The 18,783-nt window shown below is 36.2% G+C and overlaps 1 protein-coding gene across 1 annotated transcript in view; it reads left to right on the forward strand.

Annotated features, from left to right (window-relative positions):
- LOC150086827 (protein cereblon-like) overlaps positions 1-18,783 on the forward strand; it is a 204,849-nt gene that overhangs the window by 32,408 nt on the left and 153,658 nt on the right. The window contains exons 2-3 of the mRNA XM_090371601.1: positions 1,554-1,657; positions 6,841-7,043. Coding sequence (XP_090227727.1) covers positions 1,554-1,657; positions 6,841-7,043 — 307 coding nt within the window. The remainder of the gene's footprint in view (positions 1-1,553; positions 1,658-6,840; positions 7,044-18,783) is intronic.

The raw sequence follows: 18,783 nt of genomic DNA on the forward strand, positions 1-18,783 counted from the left end.
AGAAGTTGATAGCTTAAATAGATTCAAGGCACAACTAGACAAACATTTGGAGTGAGTGGATAGGTGAAATGAGAAGGGTTTTTTCTTTTTCTTTTTTTTTTTTTTTTTTGCTGATGATAAGCTTGCTTTCTTGCCTCATGTGCCTTTACTAATGCTGATGCTAATAATTATTGTTGATAATGTATTAATAGGCCAGTACTCTAACATTAAGTTTTTCATTGAAAACCAAGAAGAAATTTTTTTTTTAATGAATCTTTGCACATACAGTGGTGTTATTTCTTGAAGAATTGTATGGACACAGACTATTTTTCGGAGCTCCTAAAAATTTGCAAATATTCAGCATTCAAGGATACAGTGCAAACTTGAAAAGGCAATTCTCACTTGTAAGTGCTCAGTTGAATGGTCTGTGCAATAAATAAAGGCTATAATTCTGACTGATTTCAATATGAAAGATTTCTTGCAAAAAATTTAATGATTATCCTCTTAAAAACAGAAAACTTCCATTGTGAAGAATATAGGTTCATCAGAAAAATATCTAGATTAGTTTACTAGTATTTTCAATCATTGATTTGCTCTATTCAGTAAAAATAGTGCAGATATTTTCAAAATGAAGGTAATGTTTGAAATTAATAAACAGAAATTTCAAAATAATTGTTTTTTTAAACTGTACAATAAAATTTATACCTGTATTTTCCAGTTTATTCTTTGTATTACTTATTTTTTTATTCTCCCCTTTGTTTTTCTTGAAAAGTGAATTAATTCTTGATTAATCAATGTTCTGAAGGTTTTGTTTTACTAAATACCAATTCACAATTAATAAGAGGCAGCTTAATGCAAAATCATTGTAACAGAAATATCTTACAGTTATCTGTTTTGTTACTCCTACCTTAATCGTCAATTTACAATAATCATGAAATACTATGATATATATATTAAACTAAAATGAAAATAAAAATTTTTGAAGGTATGGGACCCTCGGTACTTGTCTGGCATTTTCACTTTCAGTGTCTTTCTTTTTAATCTTTGGGATTATGTCACCCTATTTTCAGTTCAATATTGCCTTATCAACATTCAGTTTTAATCACTGCGAGATATTCTGTTTTCACTATGTTTAACTTGAGACATATATTCAGAATACATTCACTAATAGAGACCACCTGCTAGCTGATGAGAAGCCAGTAGCTATGAAGCAACTATGCTGGTGGTGTCTTAGATTTTTCAGTGTATAATGGATTCATCTATAGGTGATGCTATACAATTTAGAAAGATATTAACAACTTAGTGAGAACTATGATAAGTATTTGTTTGTAAATTGAATGTAAGTCCAAGCCTTAGTATCAAAGGCTCGCACTTGATCTTCAGTGAGAGCACCTGTCTTTCCATGGTTGAAATTAATTGCAGGTAATGTATACAAATTTTATTTTTTACCTGCTGTGTTGAAATACCCCTTCAGTTTTCCTATATTAAAAACTGGAAAGATTTTTTATTACTTTTTTTTATTCATTTTTTTTTAAAGCATTGGTCATTTTCTGAGTTTCAAATGTTTCTTTTAGAAGAATTTATGGACAATAATGATGACTATGTCAAGGATGAATCCAAAGGAGGAACCAATTTACCTGATGTTTCTTATGATACTTCACTTCCAGCACTGCATTCAGTAAGCTTTATTGCATTTAAAAGTAATTAGTTAAAAATATGTAACATTTTATCTTTTTATTTAGTATATAAAAGCATCTCATTTTGTGTTAAATTCTGATTTGTTAGAAATTTCAGCACGTGAGGCAAAACCATTGATGTTAAAACATGCAGTTCTCCTGATTTATTCGCTGATTCATTATTTTTCAGTAGAAGATTGAACCTTCATTGGGTAGTTTTAAGGCCTGCCTGTAAGAAGTAGTTATTGAAAGTCAGGAAAAATGTGGTTGCAGGACAATATTTTGAATTTTCAACAAGAGTTAACTAAACAACCTTTTTAACTCCACAGTAAAGCTTTCTCGTAAAATTAGAATGATTGGTGAGTTAGCTGACAATCCAACTATATGATGTTTTCATTGGTTTCTAGTACTCATGATTGAAAGCCGACACGTCACAAAATATGAGCATAATTTATGAGTGCACATAGCTCATCATAATTCTTAGCAGTAGACTGCCAGAATTATGTCATCAACTTCATAGGTCCTCCTTATGTGAAACTCCCTGAAATAGTATTGGCCAGGGAAATCGTTTAGAATTTTGAACAAGGTGAAAGACAGTGCACTGTGTTAAGCAAATGATGTTTTGCAGAGTGAGAGACAAAATTATATTTCTAAGGTAACACAGTGCGAGTGTAATGTTTTGCAGGACAGTCAACTGTATTTTCCCTGTGCTTTTGCTACTTTGTTTTTCATGTATTTCTGAATTACAGACTTCTCCTTTTGCAAATTTCAGTATATATTCCACTACAAATTTCAGCACTGTACACAGCATGTTATTTTTATATAATATCATGCTGTGTACAATTAGGTTACAGAAACTGACTAAAGATCACAAACTGAAGTTTAATTAGTAAACAACAGTCTGTATTCTCCTGCAAGAATAATGTTCCATACAATAATTAAGCATTGCACTTCTCACTTTGCTACTTTTTCAGTTTCATTTCTTGATTGCAGGCTTCTCCTTTTTTTATAAATTGGGTTATGTAAATTTTAAACAAGTTGACTACATTACAGAAGTTGACTGTAATACTAAACAGTAACAAAAAATTTTTTATTTTATTTCAAAATAAACTTTCTTAAGAGCTCCAAGATAACTTTTCAGGTATCAAATCAACCCAGTGATCCTTTTAGGTGCCTCCGTAGCCAGGTGGGAAGGAGCAGCAGTGCCTAGCACACGCTTCTTGATTAGACCGGGGTTCGAGCCCGTCACCACCAAATATGGAGGATGCGGGAAGGTCAGGGAATGACCACCGCATATCCCGGAGCAATATGGCCTTAGTTGCTAGTGCTCCTAAAATCCAAATAACAAACAAACAAAACAACAGTGATCCTTTAGAATTACTTACGTACATTAAGTTGGCTGCTTAGCAATCACATTGCTTAAGACCTTTTAGGTAACCTAACTTAATTAAATAATGGTAGGATGTTCAAAAAGTTGTCTGAGCACTTCGAAAAAAGCACATGATATTTTGTTGCTCTTAACACTGTAATCAATTTCCATAATGTAACCACACCCAGTATTGTTATTGCATTAAGGTTTGGTTACATAAATTTGCAAAAAGATGCTGCACAAAGTAGCAAAATTCATTTAAAAAAAAAAAAAAAAAAAAACCCTGACTACTTCAACAAGTTGACTACATTACAGAATTAATTACTACATTACAGATCCACTGATTTTTATTATCAAAACAAACATGCAGATGAACACTAAAAAATGCAGTTGCACATCATATATTAATAATGTCATCCCAAGCATATACAGGCAACCCTCCGCAATACTTCTACGACACAGTTTCGCTCTAACATGATTGATAAAGTGCGGCAATCCTCGCAATAACACAGAGAATTGTGGCGACCTTGCAGAACACGATATATTTGAGCTTTTGTGAGGGGAAAAACTGTGCTATTATGTTGGATGTAATTTTTCAACATTTCCATTATTTTTTTTTGTCAATCCCACTTTTGGCTCGCTGCAAAAAAAATTACTGGGAAATCCCTGGTTAGGTTCTGTGCTATTGAACTTGTGCTGCTTGTTGAACTAGTGTAAAAATCTAGATTTCGAAGTTTATTACTGTTGGTTAACGTGCCAGGCCATCCAAATGATTTAAGTCATCCAAACATTGAAGTAATGTTCCTACCATCTAGTACAACTTCTTTAATTAGATCAAGGCATTATATCTACCTTTGAAACTCATTACATCAGAAAATCGTTACAATGTATTTTGGAAAAATTGATTTTGAATCGAAGTGATGGAGGCATGGAAACATTTTTCGATTGTGTGCTGTATTAGAATTAGAGCTTTATCGCTCAAAGAAGTAAAACTCTCAACATTAAATGCATGTTGGAAAAGTGTATGGCCAGAGTCAGTTCATTCAGGAAATATGGTTGAACCAACAGAAAATGGAATCCATGCGATAGTAGAACTTGCTAAGGAGGGGAAGCTTTTGATGATATGACTACTGATACCCTCATGGTAGAATCGCCGTCATCCTCACACCGGGTGGGAAAGATATAAGTTCGAATCCCGTTGATGATGGGAGAAATTTTTTTGGGTCTTTTTCACAATGTGGCTGAGTTAGTCGGTCTCAGGCGAGGGTAGCATAGTTTTCTCTCCCAGAAACTCTGGTTTTTTGTCCAGAAAAATAGAAAATCGACCTCAGAACGCATGCAATTTCAACACACAGCAACATAGCCTTAGTTGCTGATGCTCTTAAAAAAAAAAAAGATATTATTATTGAAGACATTCAAGGATTAATGGTAGAAAAAGAGGCTGGTGAAGCGCATTTGGTGGAAATGGCATTGGAGGCAAATCAAATAAATTCAGAGGATGATAGCGCAGATAAATTATGAACTGCCAAATTTTATGCTAAAAATTAAGGAGGCCGCCGTAGTAAAGAAGTAAGGAGGTCGCCGTAGCTGAGTGGTCAGGCACACTGGTACACAGGTACATAGGTACATGTGCCTTGAGTGACCCGGGTTCAAGCCCGTGACTGCTGAATACGGTGCTGTTTCTTGTATTCTCTCTACCTTGTGTGGTCGTCCCGGAGTATAAACAAAATTTTTTTTATTTTTATTCAACTAGAATCTTATTTTTTGAATTCAGATTCTTTGACTGAAAGGGGCCCAAAGTTCAAAAGGAGTTTCAAAAATGCTTAGTTCCATACGTTGAAATTACAAAGCTCTATGAAGCAAAAGCAAACAATCCCAGATTAATGATTTTTTAAAGAGAGCAGAAGATACACGAAATCTAGAATGGTGTATTTTTGTCAGTTTTGTTAATGAAATGGTGTCTTTTTGTTAGCTCTTGGAACGTAACTACCCTTTTTGTACTGGTTCTTAGTCCCGTATAACACAGTTTCGCACACAAGATTTTATAGAAACTTAACTACCATGTTATACGAGGGTTACCTGTATAATCATTACTGAAATCAATGAGATAAAAAAATGTTTTAATCTAACTCCATCACAATTAAATTGCTTTTATCTAACTCTAGATGACATCTGAAGTTAGATTAAAACAATCTAACTCCAGATGTTGTGGAGTTGGATTGTCAAATAATTGACCAGTCACTACAATTTTGCAGGAAAGGTTTCTGTGCCATTAAAAAGGTTGTTTAATTGACAATCTTTTTAATGGCACAGAAAACTCCTGCTGACATTTTTTGGATTCTTTCCCTGGACCTTAAAGCTGTGCAACTCTCAGTTCCCTTTAGAGAAAATTCATTCACATTTGTTTGATAATTTCAAGAGTAATTTCTTGGAAGAAAAACATACATGAGAGTTAACTGATTGTAATAAGAGATTACACAATCATCTTTTGCCTTTAAAAATCTACATGGAGTGCAGGTTTAATCTCTTATTACATTTAATTTCAAGGGTGCCATCTTTGAGGGGTTATATCATGTATTGAGCAGTAATATATATAATAGTGTTTGAAGTGTTTCTTGACCCTTATCCTGTGAGTACAAAAGGTTCCCGCATTTAATTCCTAGTCACTCACTGTTTTCTTGAATTCTTGTATTCTCTCTACCTTATGAACTCCTCTGACCTTATATGATGATCATCCTAGGGTATAAATAGAAAAATTATTTAACTGAAGTTGAAGTTAGTTCCTATTAAAAAAAAAAAAAAATACCTAAAAGAAAGTCACATGAAATAAGGCACTGTTGCACATGGATACAAACTTTTTTTTTAATCATGTTGAAATCTCAGTACCTTCCTATGACAATCTGATAATTCACTGGGTACTTAAATTCTGCCAGGATGCAGATTATTGAGTAAGCAAACAAGCATTGAAAGTGGTTGTGGTACACCAGGTTCTGCCTGTGTAGTGACAGAATAGATTCAGTTTACATTTGCTAATATGGTTTAGGAAGTGTTAATTAAGTGAACATAAATATATAAGGGAGTACTACATACATACATGAGGGATAGTGATAATTTGTATGTATACATATTATTAGGCACAGATAAACGATATTTTTACCTCTTTTGCAAGTGAGTTTTCTAACAGTACTGAGCCACCTGGAGTGAGTTTTTTTCAAGGAATTTGAAGTTTATAAAAATTGAAAAACTAATTACATAAATGCTTTAAATATTAATTTGTTTCTATTTTGATTTTAAAGTGAAACATTAGTGGGATTAATGTTTCACTTTTAAAATAAGTGAAAAATATTTCACTTATTTCTAAAGGGAAATAATAATGCCAAAAATAAAAATTTTGTTTTAAAAACTTTTTAGTTTGTGTAAGCCCACATTGCCTCAGACCTTGTTAAAAGGTGTGCCCTCTTATGCTGGTATTTGAAATTATTGTAAATATAAAAAGGGCTACTTTTACTTATTACAGTTTGAAAATGGCAGAATCTCTCTCTCAACTTTCAGGAGAATCTGTAAATATACAATTTGTTGATATTGCTTTGAAAGTACCTTTAAAAATGTCTGTCTGTTCATACTTCCTCTTTTGGTCCTCACATGAATAAAAAAAAAACATGATGCATACTTGTGAAAGGAAATGCATTTTTGTCTTACTTTTGTGCTATTTATGTTTTAGCAGCTCATGTTTTCTCTTTTTTGTTTTTAATTTTTCTTGTATTTACTGTATTTATTTATTTATTTATTTATTTTTTTGTTGTTACATTTCTTTAGTACTTGGGAACAGACCTTGAGGAGCTAAGTGGAAGAGTAGTCCTAGATGATGATAGTCATCAAACTATGCCACTTATGGCATTACCTGGTGTAGTTCTGATACCTGGCCAAACGTTACCACTTCATTTGTTTCAGCCTACCATAGTGTCCATGCTGAAGCATATCATTGAGACAGATCGCACATTTGGTATGGTAAATTCCAGGTAAGTTTAAGATTTTTTCATCTATATTCGGATTTTTAAAAGATTTTTTTTTCATTTAGGCTGAATTATCATGAAGGTTATTTCTTGCAAGGAAAATCATTTTAATTTCCACATCCCTAATAAACTGCATATTGATAGTTGTTAATATATCTGTATTTATAAATGCTGTATTTATAAATGATATTGATGATGGTATATCGGGCTTAATGTCCAAGTTTGCAGACGATACAAAGGTTGGCAGGGTTGTCAAGGACACTACTGACACTATGCTGCTGCAACAGGATCTGGAAAGGTTGAGCAGATGGGCTGAGAGGTGGCAAATGAAGTTTAACATTGACAAATGTAAAGTACTACACATGGGAAACAGCAACCCCAGAGCAACATATCAACTCTGTGGTACTACACTGACAGTGGTAGAGAATGAAAGGGACTTGGGGGTGGTTGTGCAGGCAGATATGAAGTTCTCTGAGCAGTGCAGACGGGCTGCAAGAGTAGCTCATGGAGTGTTGTCAATGATATACAGGAATTTTTCCAGCAGGGATAAGGAGGTGATTATTCCATTGTATAAGGCGATGGTCAGGCCACACCTAGAGTACTGTATACAGGTCTGGAGGCCTCATTTCAAGAAGGATGTAGAGCTGCTGGAACGAGTACAGAGAAGGGCAACAAGATTAGTGAATGGAACAAAGGGGTGCTCTTACGAAGAAAGGCTTAAGTTTTGCAAATTACAGTGTCTGGAGACTAGGCACCAGCGAGGTGATCTGATAGAGGTGTATAAAGCCTTGAATGGTTTAAGCATGCTCAATGCTGATGGGATTCTTCCTCTAGCTCAGAAAAATCACCTGAGAGGGCATAAATTCAAATTGAGGAAAGACAGATGTAGGATAGACGTGCGGAAATTTGCCTTTAGCCAGCGGGTGGTTGGTTGGTGGAACAGACTTCCATCCCTTGTGGTGGAGGTTGACAGCCTAAATAAGTTTAAGGCTCAGCTGGACAGGTATTTTGAACGAACAGAGGGGTGAAGTGGAAGTGGGTTTTTTTTTTTTTTTTGGCTGATGCTGCATAAGCTTGCTTTCTTGCATCAAATGCCTCTACTAATGCATAATGCTAATATGCAGGTTATTAGTGTTGGCAAGAATAAAAATGTCTTATATAATATCAGTCTAATATAAATAATCTCATTCTGTATAATTAAGTTCATGACCCTCTTTGTTTTTAATGTCTATTTTACATATGCTTTTAGTTTCACTTTTACAAGATTAGAAGTTTGTTCCATCAGCTAATTACTTTTTTGACTGAGTGCATAGTTTCTTACATCTAGCTTGTGATTATCTTTCCTTAATTAAAGTTTCTACCATGGTTTTATCATCTAAGAAAGAGAAAATATATCTCCATTGTTTTTTAATTTATTCAACCACTTTTATAGATTTAAACATGTAAAATTTTCAGTACATCATACTATTATATGTAGTATTGAAAATTATCAAATAATCATCTCTTGTCTCCATTACTGTCGAACAGGGGTAAGCATCCTTTTGGCACAAGTATGACATAATCAGGTTTCCATTTTCATAACACACAGGATGTGCAACTAGGATTTAAAAAAAAAAAAAAAAAAAGTGCATGGTTTTTTTGTTTTTTTTATTTAATTTGATCACATGATAGCAGTTTTAGTTATTTTATTTGAGCATAGAATGTTGATAATGATATAATTTTTTAAAAATAAAATGGAAAGGCTACAAAAGAAAACAGAACTTAAAAAAGAAAATAGAAAAAATCGTGGACTAATGCTATTAGTGGAGTCCCCCAGGGTTCAGTGTTGGGCCTACTGTTGTTTCATAAATTTATCAATGATATTGCTGAAGGTATATTAGGCTTAATGTCCAAGTTTGCAGGTGATACAAAGGTTGGTAGGGTTGTTAATGGCAGTGTGCTACTGCAACAGCATCTAGAAAGGTTGGGCAGATGCTGAGAAGTGGCAGCTGAGGTTTAACATTGACAAATGCAAAGTACTGCATATGGGTAGAAGTAACCCCAGAGAAATGTGCCAATTGTGTGGTACTACACTTAAGGTGGTAGAAAATGAAAAATACCTGGGAGTAATTGTGCAGTCAGATATGAAGTTTTCTGAGCAGTGCAGACAGGCTGCCAGAGCAGGTCATGGGGTATTTTCAATGATATACAGAAATTTTGCTAGTAAGGAAAAGGAGGTGATTATCACTTTGTATAAGGCAATGGTTGGGCCACACCTTGAGTACTGCATACAGGTCTGGAGGTGTCATTTTAGGAAGGAAGTAGTTGCTTGAGTGAGTACAGAGAAGGGCCACAAGATTGGTGAGGGGGAATGAAGGGATCTTCTTACCAAGAAAGGCTTAAGTTCTGGAAAATGGAGAACTTAAGGAGGCTAGGCACCTGCAAGGTGATCTGATTGAGATGTATAAGGTCTTGGTGGATGGGTTGAGCAGGCTCAATTCTGATGGGATTCTTCCCCTTGCTCAGATTACAAACCTCAGGTTTGTAATCTGAGCAAGGGCATAAATTCAAATTGAGGAAAGACAGTTGTAGAAAATATGTGCGGAAATTTGCCTTTAGCCAGCGGGTAGTTGATTGCTGGAACAAACTTCCATTTGTCGTTGTGGAAGTTGATAGCTTAAATAAATTCAAGGAGGAGCTGAACAAACTTTTAGAGGGAATGGATGTGTGAAATGGGGTTTTTTCTCTGGCTGATGCTACATAAGCTTGCTTTCTTGCATCACATGCCTCTACTATTACTATTACTACTGCTATTACCTGCTACAGAATATTAAAAAATATGTAAAAATAATAAAATTCATTTTGATTTTCAATATATTTTTGAAAGATAAAAATATTACTAATGAAAAAAAAATTAAAATAAGTAATAAAATATTACTAATTTTAATTTTTAGTTAAAATCAACTAAAAATTAAAATCAGTAATCAAATATAGTATGAAATCAAATATAGTTTCCATATTTTCTCGACTTTTTCCTATTTTTATTATTTTGAATAAACCAGTCTAAAACAATTTAATTTCTGTTTCAAATTTCTATAGAACATATACAGAAATTAGAGAGTTACTTTGATTAAAAAAATTCAAAGAATCAGTATAAAATGGACAGTTCAGTTAGCTATTTTGGAAGTATGCTGTGGCAGCAGTATGTACAATATGTTAGGATTCATTTATGTGGACTGTGTTGTCAATTTCTTGCAAAGCAGCATTGTTGGTTTTGATTTCCTATTTAATTTATACTTTATTCCAGTAGTTCTTAAGCTATGTTCCTGCAAAATGACAGTTATTCCACAAACTATACTGCTGAAATATAATGTTAATGGATAGAAGTTTCTCAAATTTAATTTTTTTTCCATTAATTTTTTTACACCTTTGGATTATAACACTCAATATAAACAAACCTGTCCCTCTTTGTTCCAATTAATCATAGTTCATAGGTAGGCAGCATATTAGCCCATCATTCAGACACTCTGTAGGAGAGACTTCTGTGGACTGGAGAAGTGCCAATGTATTGCCAATGCATAAAGGCAGTTCTTAGAGTTAAGTGGGTAACTGCTGACCAGTCAGTCTGACTTCTGTGGTAGGAAAAGTCATGGAGGCATCAAGAGTACAATATAGAGAAATGGAATTCTGAAGTCAGTTCAGCATTGTAAAGGGAAAAATCATGTTTAACCAACCTACTTAGCTGTTTTGACAGTTCTCATGGGCTAGATGTAGAAAATAATTTTAACATTGTTTATTTGGATTTTAGCAAAGCATTTGACTTAGTCCTGCACAAGAGGTTACTGTGTAAGGTGGAATTTGTTCCAATCATAGAAAGCACAGTGTGAGATAGGGAAATGTGTGATTTTAAAAAGTAATAATAATTAAAAGAATTTATTTGCCAAATTACAGATATGCCATCTTAAAGTACACAGGATGCAGTTTATTTTTTGAAGGTATTCTTGACCTCTATCTCCGCTTAGGCATTTTTTTAATCTTCCACCCAAAAGAAATTCGAGCACTTCACAAATTCTTCCTTTCTACTCTTCAGGACCTGCGTGCGTGCGTGCATGCGTGCACACAAGCACACACTGCCCTTCTATTAATATCCGAACACCTGCCTTTAGGCAAAAAAAAGTGCTTTTTTTGTGTCATTTAATATTTTGTGCTGAAACCTTTTGCTTTTATGACAGCCTTCTATCTTTGCAGCATACTCTCAACCAGCTTATTATAAATGTCAAGTGATATGTTCTTCCACTCGGCCTTTAACACAGGCCGACTGGAAGAACATATCACTTGACACCAGTTCGGCCTTGTTCTTTGGGCGATCTAAATGTGCATGTACCTGACGATCCAATACATCCCAAAGATGTATTGGATCGTCATAGGGTTCAGATAGGGTTCAGATCAGAACTCTGAGCTGGCCAATCCAACTTTTCCACACCCATGTGCTCAAACCATTCTGTTACTACCCGAGCAATATGGCATGGCACGTTGTCGTGCTGATATAGGTATGGGCCTTCCCAAAGTATTGCCATAATGTTGGAAGCGCATAATTGTCCAGGATGTCCTGGTATTGCACAGAATTCATGGTTTTGTCGATAACGACTATTGGGCCCAAGCCAAACCGTGAAACTCCACCAAACTTCATTGTTGGGAGGATACAATTAGGAAGGAACTGTTCCCCTGGCATTCACACACCTAGGAACTGCCATCAGACTGATAGTGTGAACCTAGACTCATCTGCCCATAGGACTGTTTTCCACTGCTCTATAGGCCAGGATTCATATTCCTTACACCATGTTAATTGGCATCTGGCATTTGTTGAGGTGATCAGTGGCTTGTGAACAGCTGCACGACCATTGTAACCCATATCATGGAGTGTCTTTTGTATTGTAGTAGTGCTGACATTGGTCCCAGTTCTCTCACAGACGGTTTGTGTGACTTGAGACAATGGCAAATTATGATTTGGCCCATAGTTCTTTGCAGAATTCTCTTGTCCCATTCTATTAGTTTTCTGGGTTTACCCAGCCATTTTTTGGCTGATTCAGTCCCATTCCTCTTCCATTTGCATATGACATCACTAACAGTTGACCTAGGAATCCCCAGAGCGACTGCGATGTCTCATACAGAACTCTTGCTTATGTGGCATTCTACTATCATTCCACGTTGTAAGTCTGTTAATTCTGTTGAATGTATCATCTTGCATGCCCACTTTTGCAATTGTCTGTTCGAAGTCCAGTATGCATATTTATAGCAGGTTCTGTGATGTGTTGCATGCATAGGACCTGTTTCCTCATCCATGGAGTGTTATCTGGATATTAATGGTGTGTGTGTGTGTGTGTGTGTGTGTGTGTGTGTGTGTGTGTGTGTGTGTGTGTGTGATTTATTTTATTTTTATATGAAAACCCCAAACACAAGAGGTATTAGAACCCATAGTACTTAGTATCATGTATGCATCTGTTGAAGGTTGTGGAGATGAAAGAAGATATTTGTTGACATTAGACTTGAACTTATGTAGATTGTAATTTTCAGGAAATACGTATTTAAGGAAGGTTGTTCCAGAAAAAGAAAGTTAAATGAGGAAGAAGAAAAGTTGATTCTGTGAGTTTGACTTTGGACAATAAAAGGATATTGATTGGTTGCGGCACATGTTCGGACTGCTTTGGAAGAGAGAGAGTGGAAATTATCGAAGCTAATTCAGGAGAACAGTGGAAGTATCTATAGAAAAGGCATACAGCAAAAACATCTATGAGAAAGAGCGTGGAGGTGGACATGTGTATATGTAAGGGCGGCACCTAGAACGTTTGTTCAACTCCGCTTCGTGTCTCTGTGAAGAACAGTATCATTACAAATGCGCCAGATATGTGTGTGACGTACGTTTGTGTGTATTATGTGTGTGTTCTGTTGTTATGTTCTGGCCACTTGGCTACCCAGAAGCATCAGTCGCCTGGACAGATGATTTTGGGTACTCGTCCACACCACGGGAAGGTGGGCCAGTCCCAGAAAAATGCGTACTGTCTCAAGAGAGACTCTGACCCACCTAGTGTCGCCAGAAGGTGGAACAGATTCCTCTGGGGACCCATTCCAGAGGGAGGAGATAAAGACAGAAGAGCCCCAAAAAAAAAAAAAAACCACCAGTCATGCAGTTAGGGACGCTGTTAGAGATGAGTCATTAGTTAACCTAATTGCCCTCTTTTGAATGGAATGTAGAAGTCTGAGAGAGGTTTTGGGGGCACCGCCCTAGATGTGGGAACAATATTCCATGGTAGAGCAGATTTATGATTTGTAGAGTGAACAGCTATTTTGAAGAAAAGTAATGCCGAGAGCAAAAGAGAAAACCCAGTTTTTTAGATGCAGAGGAAGCAATATTTGTAATGTGCTTATGCAAAGAGAGATTAGAAGTCAGGGTAATCCCCAACAGAGATATATGATCTTGCCTAGAAATCAGTGTCATCTAAGATAAGCATAGGAGCAAAAGAATCCTTTTTGAAAGACAGAACTGAGTTTTAGAAGGTTTGAAATCAACAAAATTATTTTTGCCCCACTGGAGAATTACCTGGAGATTGGCATTTAAAGAATTGGTAGTGGATATTTGAGAAGTTGAAGCTGTTTGTGCAGAGCAAGGTTTCTCAAACTGGAAAGTGGAATACAATCATCAAAACTGTGGATAGGATTTCTGGTCAATAGAAGGTCATTAATATACAAGAGAAAAAGAGGGGGGGGGGAAAGAACTGAACCTTAGGGAACATCAGCATCAGTGGAGAAGTTAGAAGACAGAAAGCCATCTACCATCACCTGCAGGGCAGCCAGAGAGAAAACTGGATACCCAATTACAAAAAACAGTTGGAAAATCATAAGATGGAAACATATTTACAAGACCTTTAGGCCAAACATAAGCCTTTGAAATGTCAAGAGCAACTCCTTGAGTTTCACTAAACTTTTTCATTGAATTTGCAGTATAGGGGTAACATAAGCTGGAATATCACCAGTTAATCGACACATGTAATCCATACTAGTAATCATTGATCAGATTGAATGTTTTTAGATAGTTTAAATTGAATGTTTTTAGATAGTTGGTGGTTAATTGATTTCACCATTACTTTAGAAAGAATAGAAGTAATTGCAATGGGGCGATAATTGGATGGGTGGGATTTGTCACCCTCTTTAAGAATTGGCTGGATATGACTGCAAACTGGCTGCAAATTTCCAAGCAGAAGGAAAAACACTTTTGGAATAAGAAAGTGTAAAAAGAGGACAGGTGTGAGTACAGGTTTTGAGAACAAGTGGGGAAATACCATCAGGATCTGGAGGTTTCTTAGCATCGGTATTGATCAAAATTCTTCTCATGGAAGGCCACAGGATGCATTAAATGGAATGTACTGAGAATGATGGGAGTTTGTTTAGCAAAGTCATCAATACAAGAGTTGTGAGAAAAATAGTCTGTTAGCAGGCCAGCTTTATCTTTGGCTGAAGTGGCAATATAACCATCTGGTTTTGACAGAGGTGAGAACAGAGATGGGCAAAAGTTGTGGCCAACAGCTTTAGCAAGAGACCAGAATTCTCGGCTACCATTTGGACAAGAAACAAGTTTTCTACTCTTAGCCTGTTTGAAATCTAGTTCAGACTGATTAATAACTACTTTACAATTGTTGCAAGCTTTGGTGTAAGCAGAAAATGAACCTGGAGATTTGGATACAAGTCTTTTATGATATGCAACAATCTTCTCTTGATATGCCTTAGCACATTTATTGAAAAACCAAGAGTTAGATAAAGAACAAGATTTTAAGGTGGAGTGTGGAATAAAGGATTCCAACCCTACAAGAATAATTTCAATGACACTATATGAACAAACATTGACATCAGAAGATTTGAAATAGTAGTCTGATCAAGGAAAAGAAGAAAAGAAATTTCACTGATCATCCCATTTTGCTTTCTTGTAATGCCAAATAACATGAGGTTGAGAATGGCCACAAGAAAAAGACACCATTGGAGAAGAGGCCATCACCAAGTTGTGATCTGACAACTTGGTTGTGCCTAGAGAAACACTCACATCATCTGTGTGACAACACCAGGGTACCTTCCCACCCACTAATGAGGAGCCAATAAACTCCAAAATGGTGTCGTATGCATTACTCTTCCAATAGCAACAATCTTGGCATGAGTAGATCACTAACAAGTTATATCAGATAAAGCCTGTTATTCAACATTGGCAGTCGAGTCTGCGCAGGAACCGTAGAGAGGAAGTTGTTCTAGCTCGCCTCCGCATAGGACATAGTCATCTTATGCATGCATTCTCGCTGAGGACAGATGACTCTCCTATGTGTGAGGATTATGACACCTTTTTAACCATTCGCCATATTTTAACCGAATGTCCACGATATAAACAGCAACGTTTTACGTATTTTAACTTTTTTAGCCATCTGACTGAGCTTATACACTCAGTCAGATTTTATCTGACAATGACAATGTGTCAGCTGTTCTTAGGTTTTTAAAATCAATAAACCTTTTGCTTGTATGTAAATATATCTTTATATTAGTTTACCTCGTACATATTTATATTTTTATACATATTGACATAGTTACCTAAGCAACTACATCACTACAATTTTTACTGTTATCTAGTATGGGACATAGTTTTGGCGCATTATAGCCCTAGTTGCTGATGCACCATTAAAACCCAAACAGCCAACCAACCAGCATCATCTGTGTAGTTAGAAGGGTTGTTTGTGAGAAAAATATGAAGCATCCTGGCTGCGTTTTAGGATTGTCTGGTATTCTGGTAGGTAAATGAACAATCTCTGTGAGGTTATTAGTAATTGCAAAAGCCTCAACATCTCGACCAACTGAAAATGGAAACCATCTGGTGTTGTGAACATTAAAATCATCAAGAAAAATTACCTCACTGTTAGGAAAGTTGGACTATAGAAAGTCAAGTTTCAAAGACAGGAAGTCAGAGTTCCGAGTGATTAGTGGAGTTGAGAGAACGATAGAGATAAGAGATGAATTTGATAAAATGTGGTAGAGAGATTTTAAGCCAGAGAAGATCGAAAAGAGGAGATTCCAAATTACTATGTCTCTGACAGGGGATATCAGAATGGACATATGTACAAATACCACCTTTGAAACGAAAGGAATCATACAGTGAGTAATTTGGACAACTGAGATGAGCAGTGGTTGAATCAACCGATAACTCATAGCATAAGAAAGGCAACTGGGGTGGATGGGATCTATCCAGTTATATTAAAGGAGGCAGCAAAGGAAGTGAGCAAACCCTTAGTCATAATTATGAGAGCATCCTTAGATTCAGGGGAGGTCCCCACGGATTGGAGATGTGCAAATTTATTTCCAGTTCACAATGGGGAATTGAAGGGTGACATGAGTAATTACAGACTTGTTTAACTTCTCTTCCAGGGAAAATAATGGAGTCACTGGTTAAAGAAGCATTGCAGAATCATTTAGCCAAGACTGCAGTTATACAATAGACTTCCAGAATAATGGCACCTTCGGGGATTCAATGTGCCGTTATTTCGATTTTTCTGTTATCTAGAAAGTTTTATTTTTAAAATATATATAATTAATGCAGAAATAATGAGGCTATATAAGAAATAGAGATATTAAGAATGCAATTTTATTAACTGCACATAAAAAACATATGTTGACAATCCAATGTTATATTCTGCCATTAATACACTCCTGCTTGTGCCCCTTTCTATTTTCTTTATTATATCAAGATTAGACTGTGCAGTAGCACAGTGGTACCATGACCCACCTCCCCACACCGGGTGGAGTAGGCCTTGCTTCGGATCCCGTCGATGACACAAAGAATTTTTATGGACTTTTTTCACTCCATGGCTGAATTAGTTAGTCAAGTGTAGATAGCAAGGTCCCCCCCCCCCCAGAAATTGGGGGTTTTCGTCCAGCAAAACTGGAAAATCTACCAGAGAATACGTGCAATTTACAGACGTAAAGTGCACGTGGGTATATGAATTAACTTTCCGGGTGACTCTAAAGTAATAGTTTGGATTATAACAAGTTTGTCATTAAGCTTTAATGTTATTCATCTTTTCTTCTCTGTATGAGGTTTATTAACTTTAGAAGGCCATAGTGAGGGGTTTTTAATTTAAAATAAATGTAAAACAGCAGTATAATCCATGATATCAATGCAGAATTCACTTTGAAAATGGCAAACGTAAACAAATAGAGTAATCACGTGACTTGCCATTTTCTGTTTTCGTATTGTAAGACATCTGCAATGTAAACATCCGATCTCAATTTCTGTTAGCTCAAATGTTTCGTTATTTGAGGTGCTATTATTTCGACATTCTACTGCAGTTCAGACACAGCATGGGTTTGTTAAGGAGAAGTCTGGTCTGGCAATTTTATTGCATACTACGATGTGGTCACAAAGGAACTGGATGCAAAAAATAATTTTAATACCATATACTTGGATTTCAGGAATGCTTTTGACACTGTTGCAAATGGAAGACTGCTGTACAAATTGGAGCAGTATGGCATTTATTACACCATTCTAAAAGTTTCTGAAAAGTCAGAAAAGCATTCAATGAGATGTTCATTTCAGCAGTTATGTTTTCTCTATGTCCTCAACAGTGGTAATCAATGGACACTGCTCTTCGTGGACTGATGTTATTAGTGGAGTCCCCCAGGGTTTGGTGTTGGGCCCGTTGTTTTCTATATTTATCAATGATATTGATGAAGCTATATCAGGCTTAATGTCCAAGTTTGCAGATGATATGAAGGTTAGCAGGGTTATTAATGACAGTACGCTACTGCAGCTGGAGCTAGAAAAGCTGGGCAGATGCGCAGAGAGATGGCAACTGAAGTTCAACATTGACAAGTGCAAAGTACTCCATATGGGTAGCAGTAACCCCAGAGTAACCTACTAATTGTGTGGTACTACACTTGGGGTAGTGGAGAATGAAAAAGACCTTGGAGGTAATTTTACAGTCAGATATGGAATTTTCTTAGCAGTGCAGACAGGCTGCCTGAGCAGCTCATGGGGTCTTGTGCAGGAATTATAGAGGAATTTTGCTAACAGGGATAAGGAGGTGATTATCCACTTGTATAAGGCAATGGTCAGGTCACGCCTTGAATACTGCATTCAGATCTGGAGGCCTCATTTTATGAAAGTTGTAGAACTGCTGCAACACGTATAGGTGGGTAATGAGATTGGTGAGAGAAACATTTGCTCTTACCAAGGACGATTTAAATTCTGCAAATTGCAGCATCTGGAGACTAGGCATCTGCGAGGTGATCTGATTGAGGTGTATAACCCCTTGAATGGTTTGAGTAAGCTCAATACTGATGGGATTCTTCCTCTAGCTCAGATTATGAACCTGAGGGGACATAAATTGAAATTGAGGAAAGACAGTTGTAGAATAGATGTGTGGAAATTTGCCTTTAGCCAGTGGCTGGTCGATTGCTGTCCGTCCATTGGTCATTGTGGATGTTGTTAGCTTAAATAAGTTCAAAAACAAACTTTTGGAGCGAATGGATGGGTGAAATAGGAATTTTTTTTTTTTTTTTTTTTTTGGCTGCTGCCGATTAAGCTTGCTTTCTTCTGTCATATACAGCCACTCCCCAACTTATGAAGGGTTGCTTTTTGCACAACTGTACTTAAGTTGGAATTTTCCTAAATGCTTATGCAGCATTCGCAAATATTCGTGCTGAATTTGATTGAAGCAAAAAAGAAATGTTTGACGAACAT

This window comes from Mastigoproctus giganteus, chromosome 4, assembly GCF_048544385.1.
Source record: "Mastigoproctus giganteus isolate SK-2022 chromosome 4, ASM4854438v1, whole genome shotgun sequence".
NCBI lineage: Eukaryota > Metazoa > Arthropoda > Arachnida > Uropygi > Thelyphonidae > Mastigoproctus > Mastigoproctus giganteus.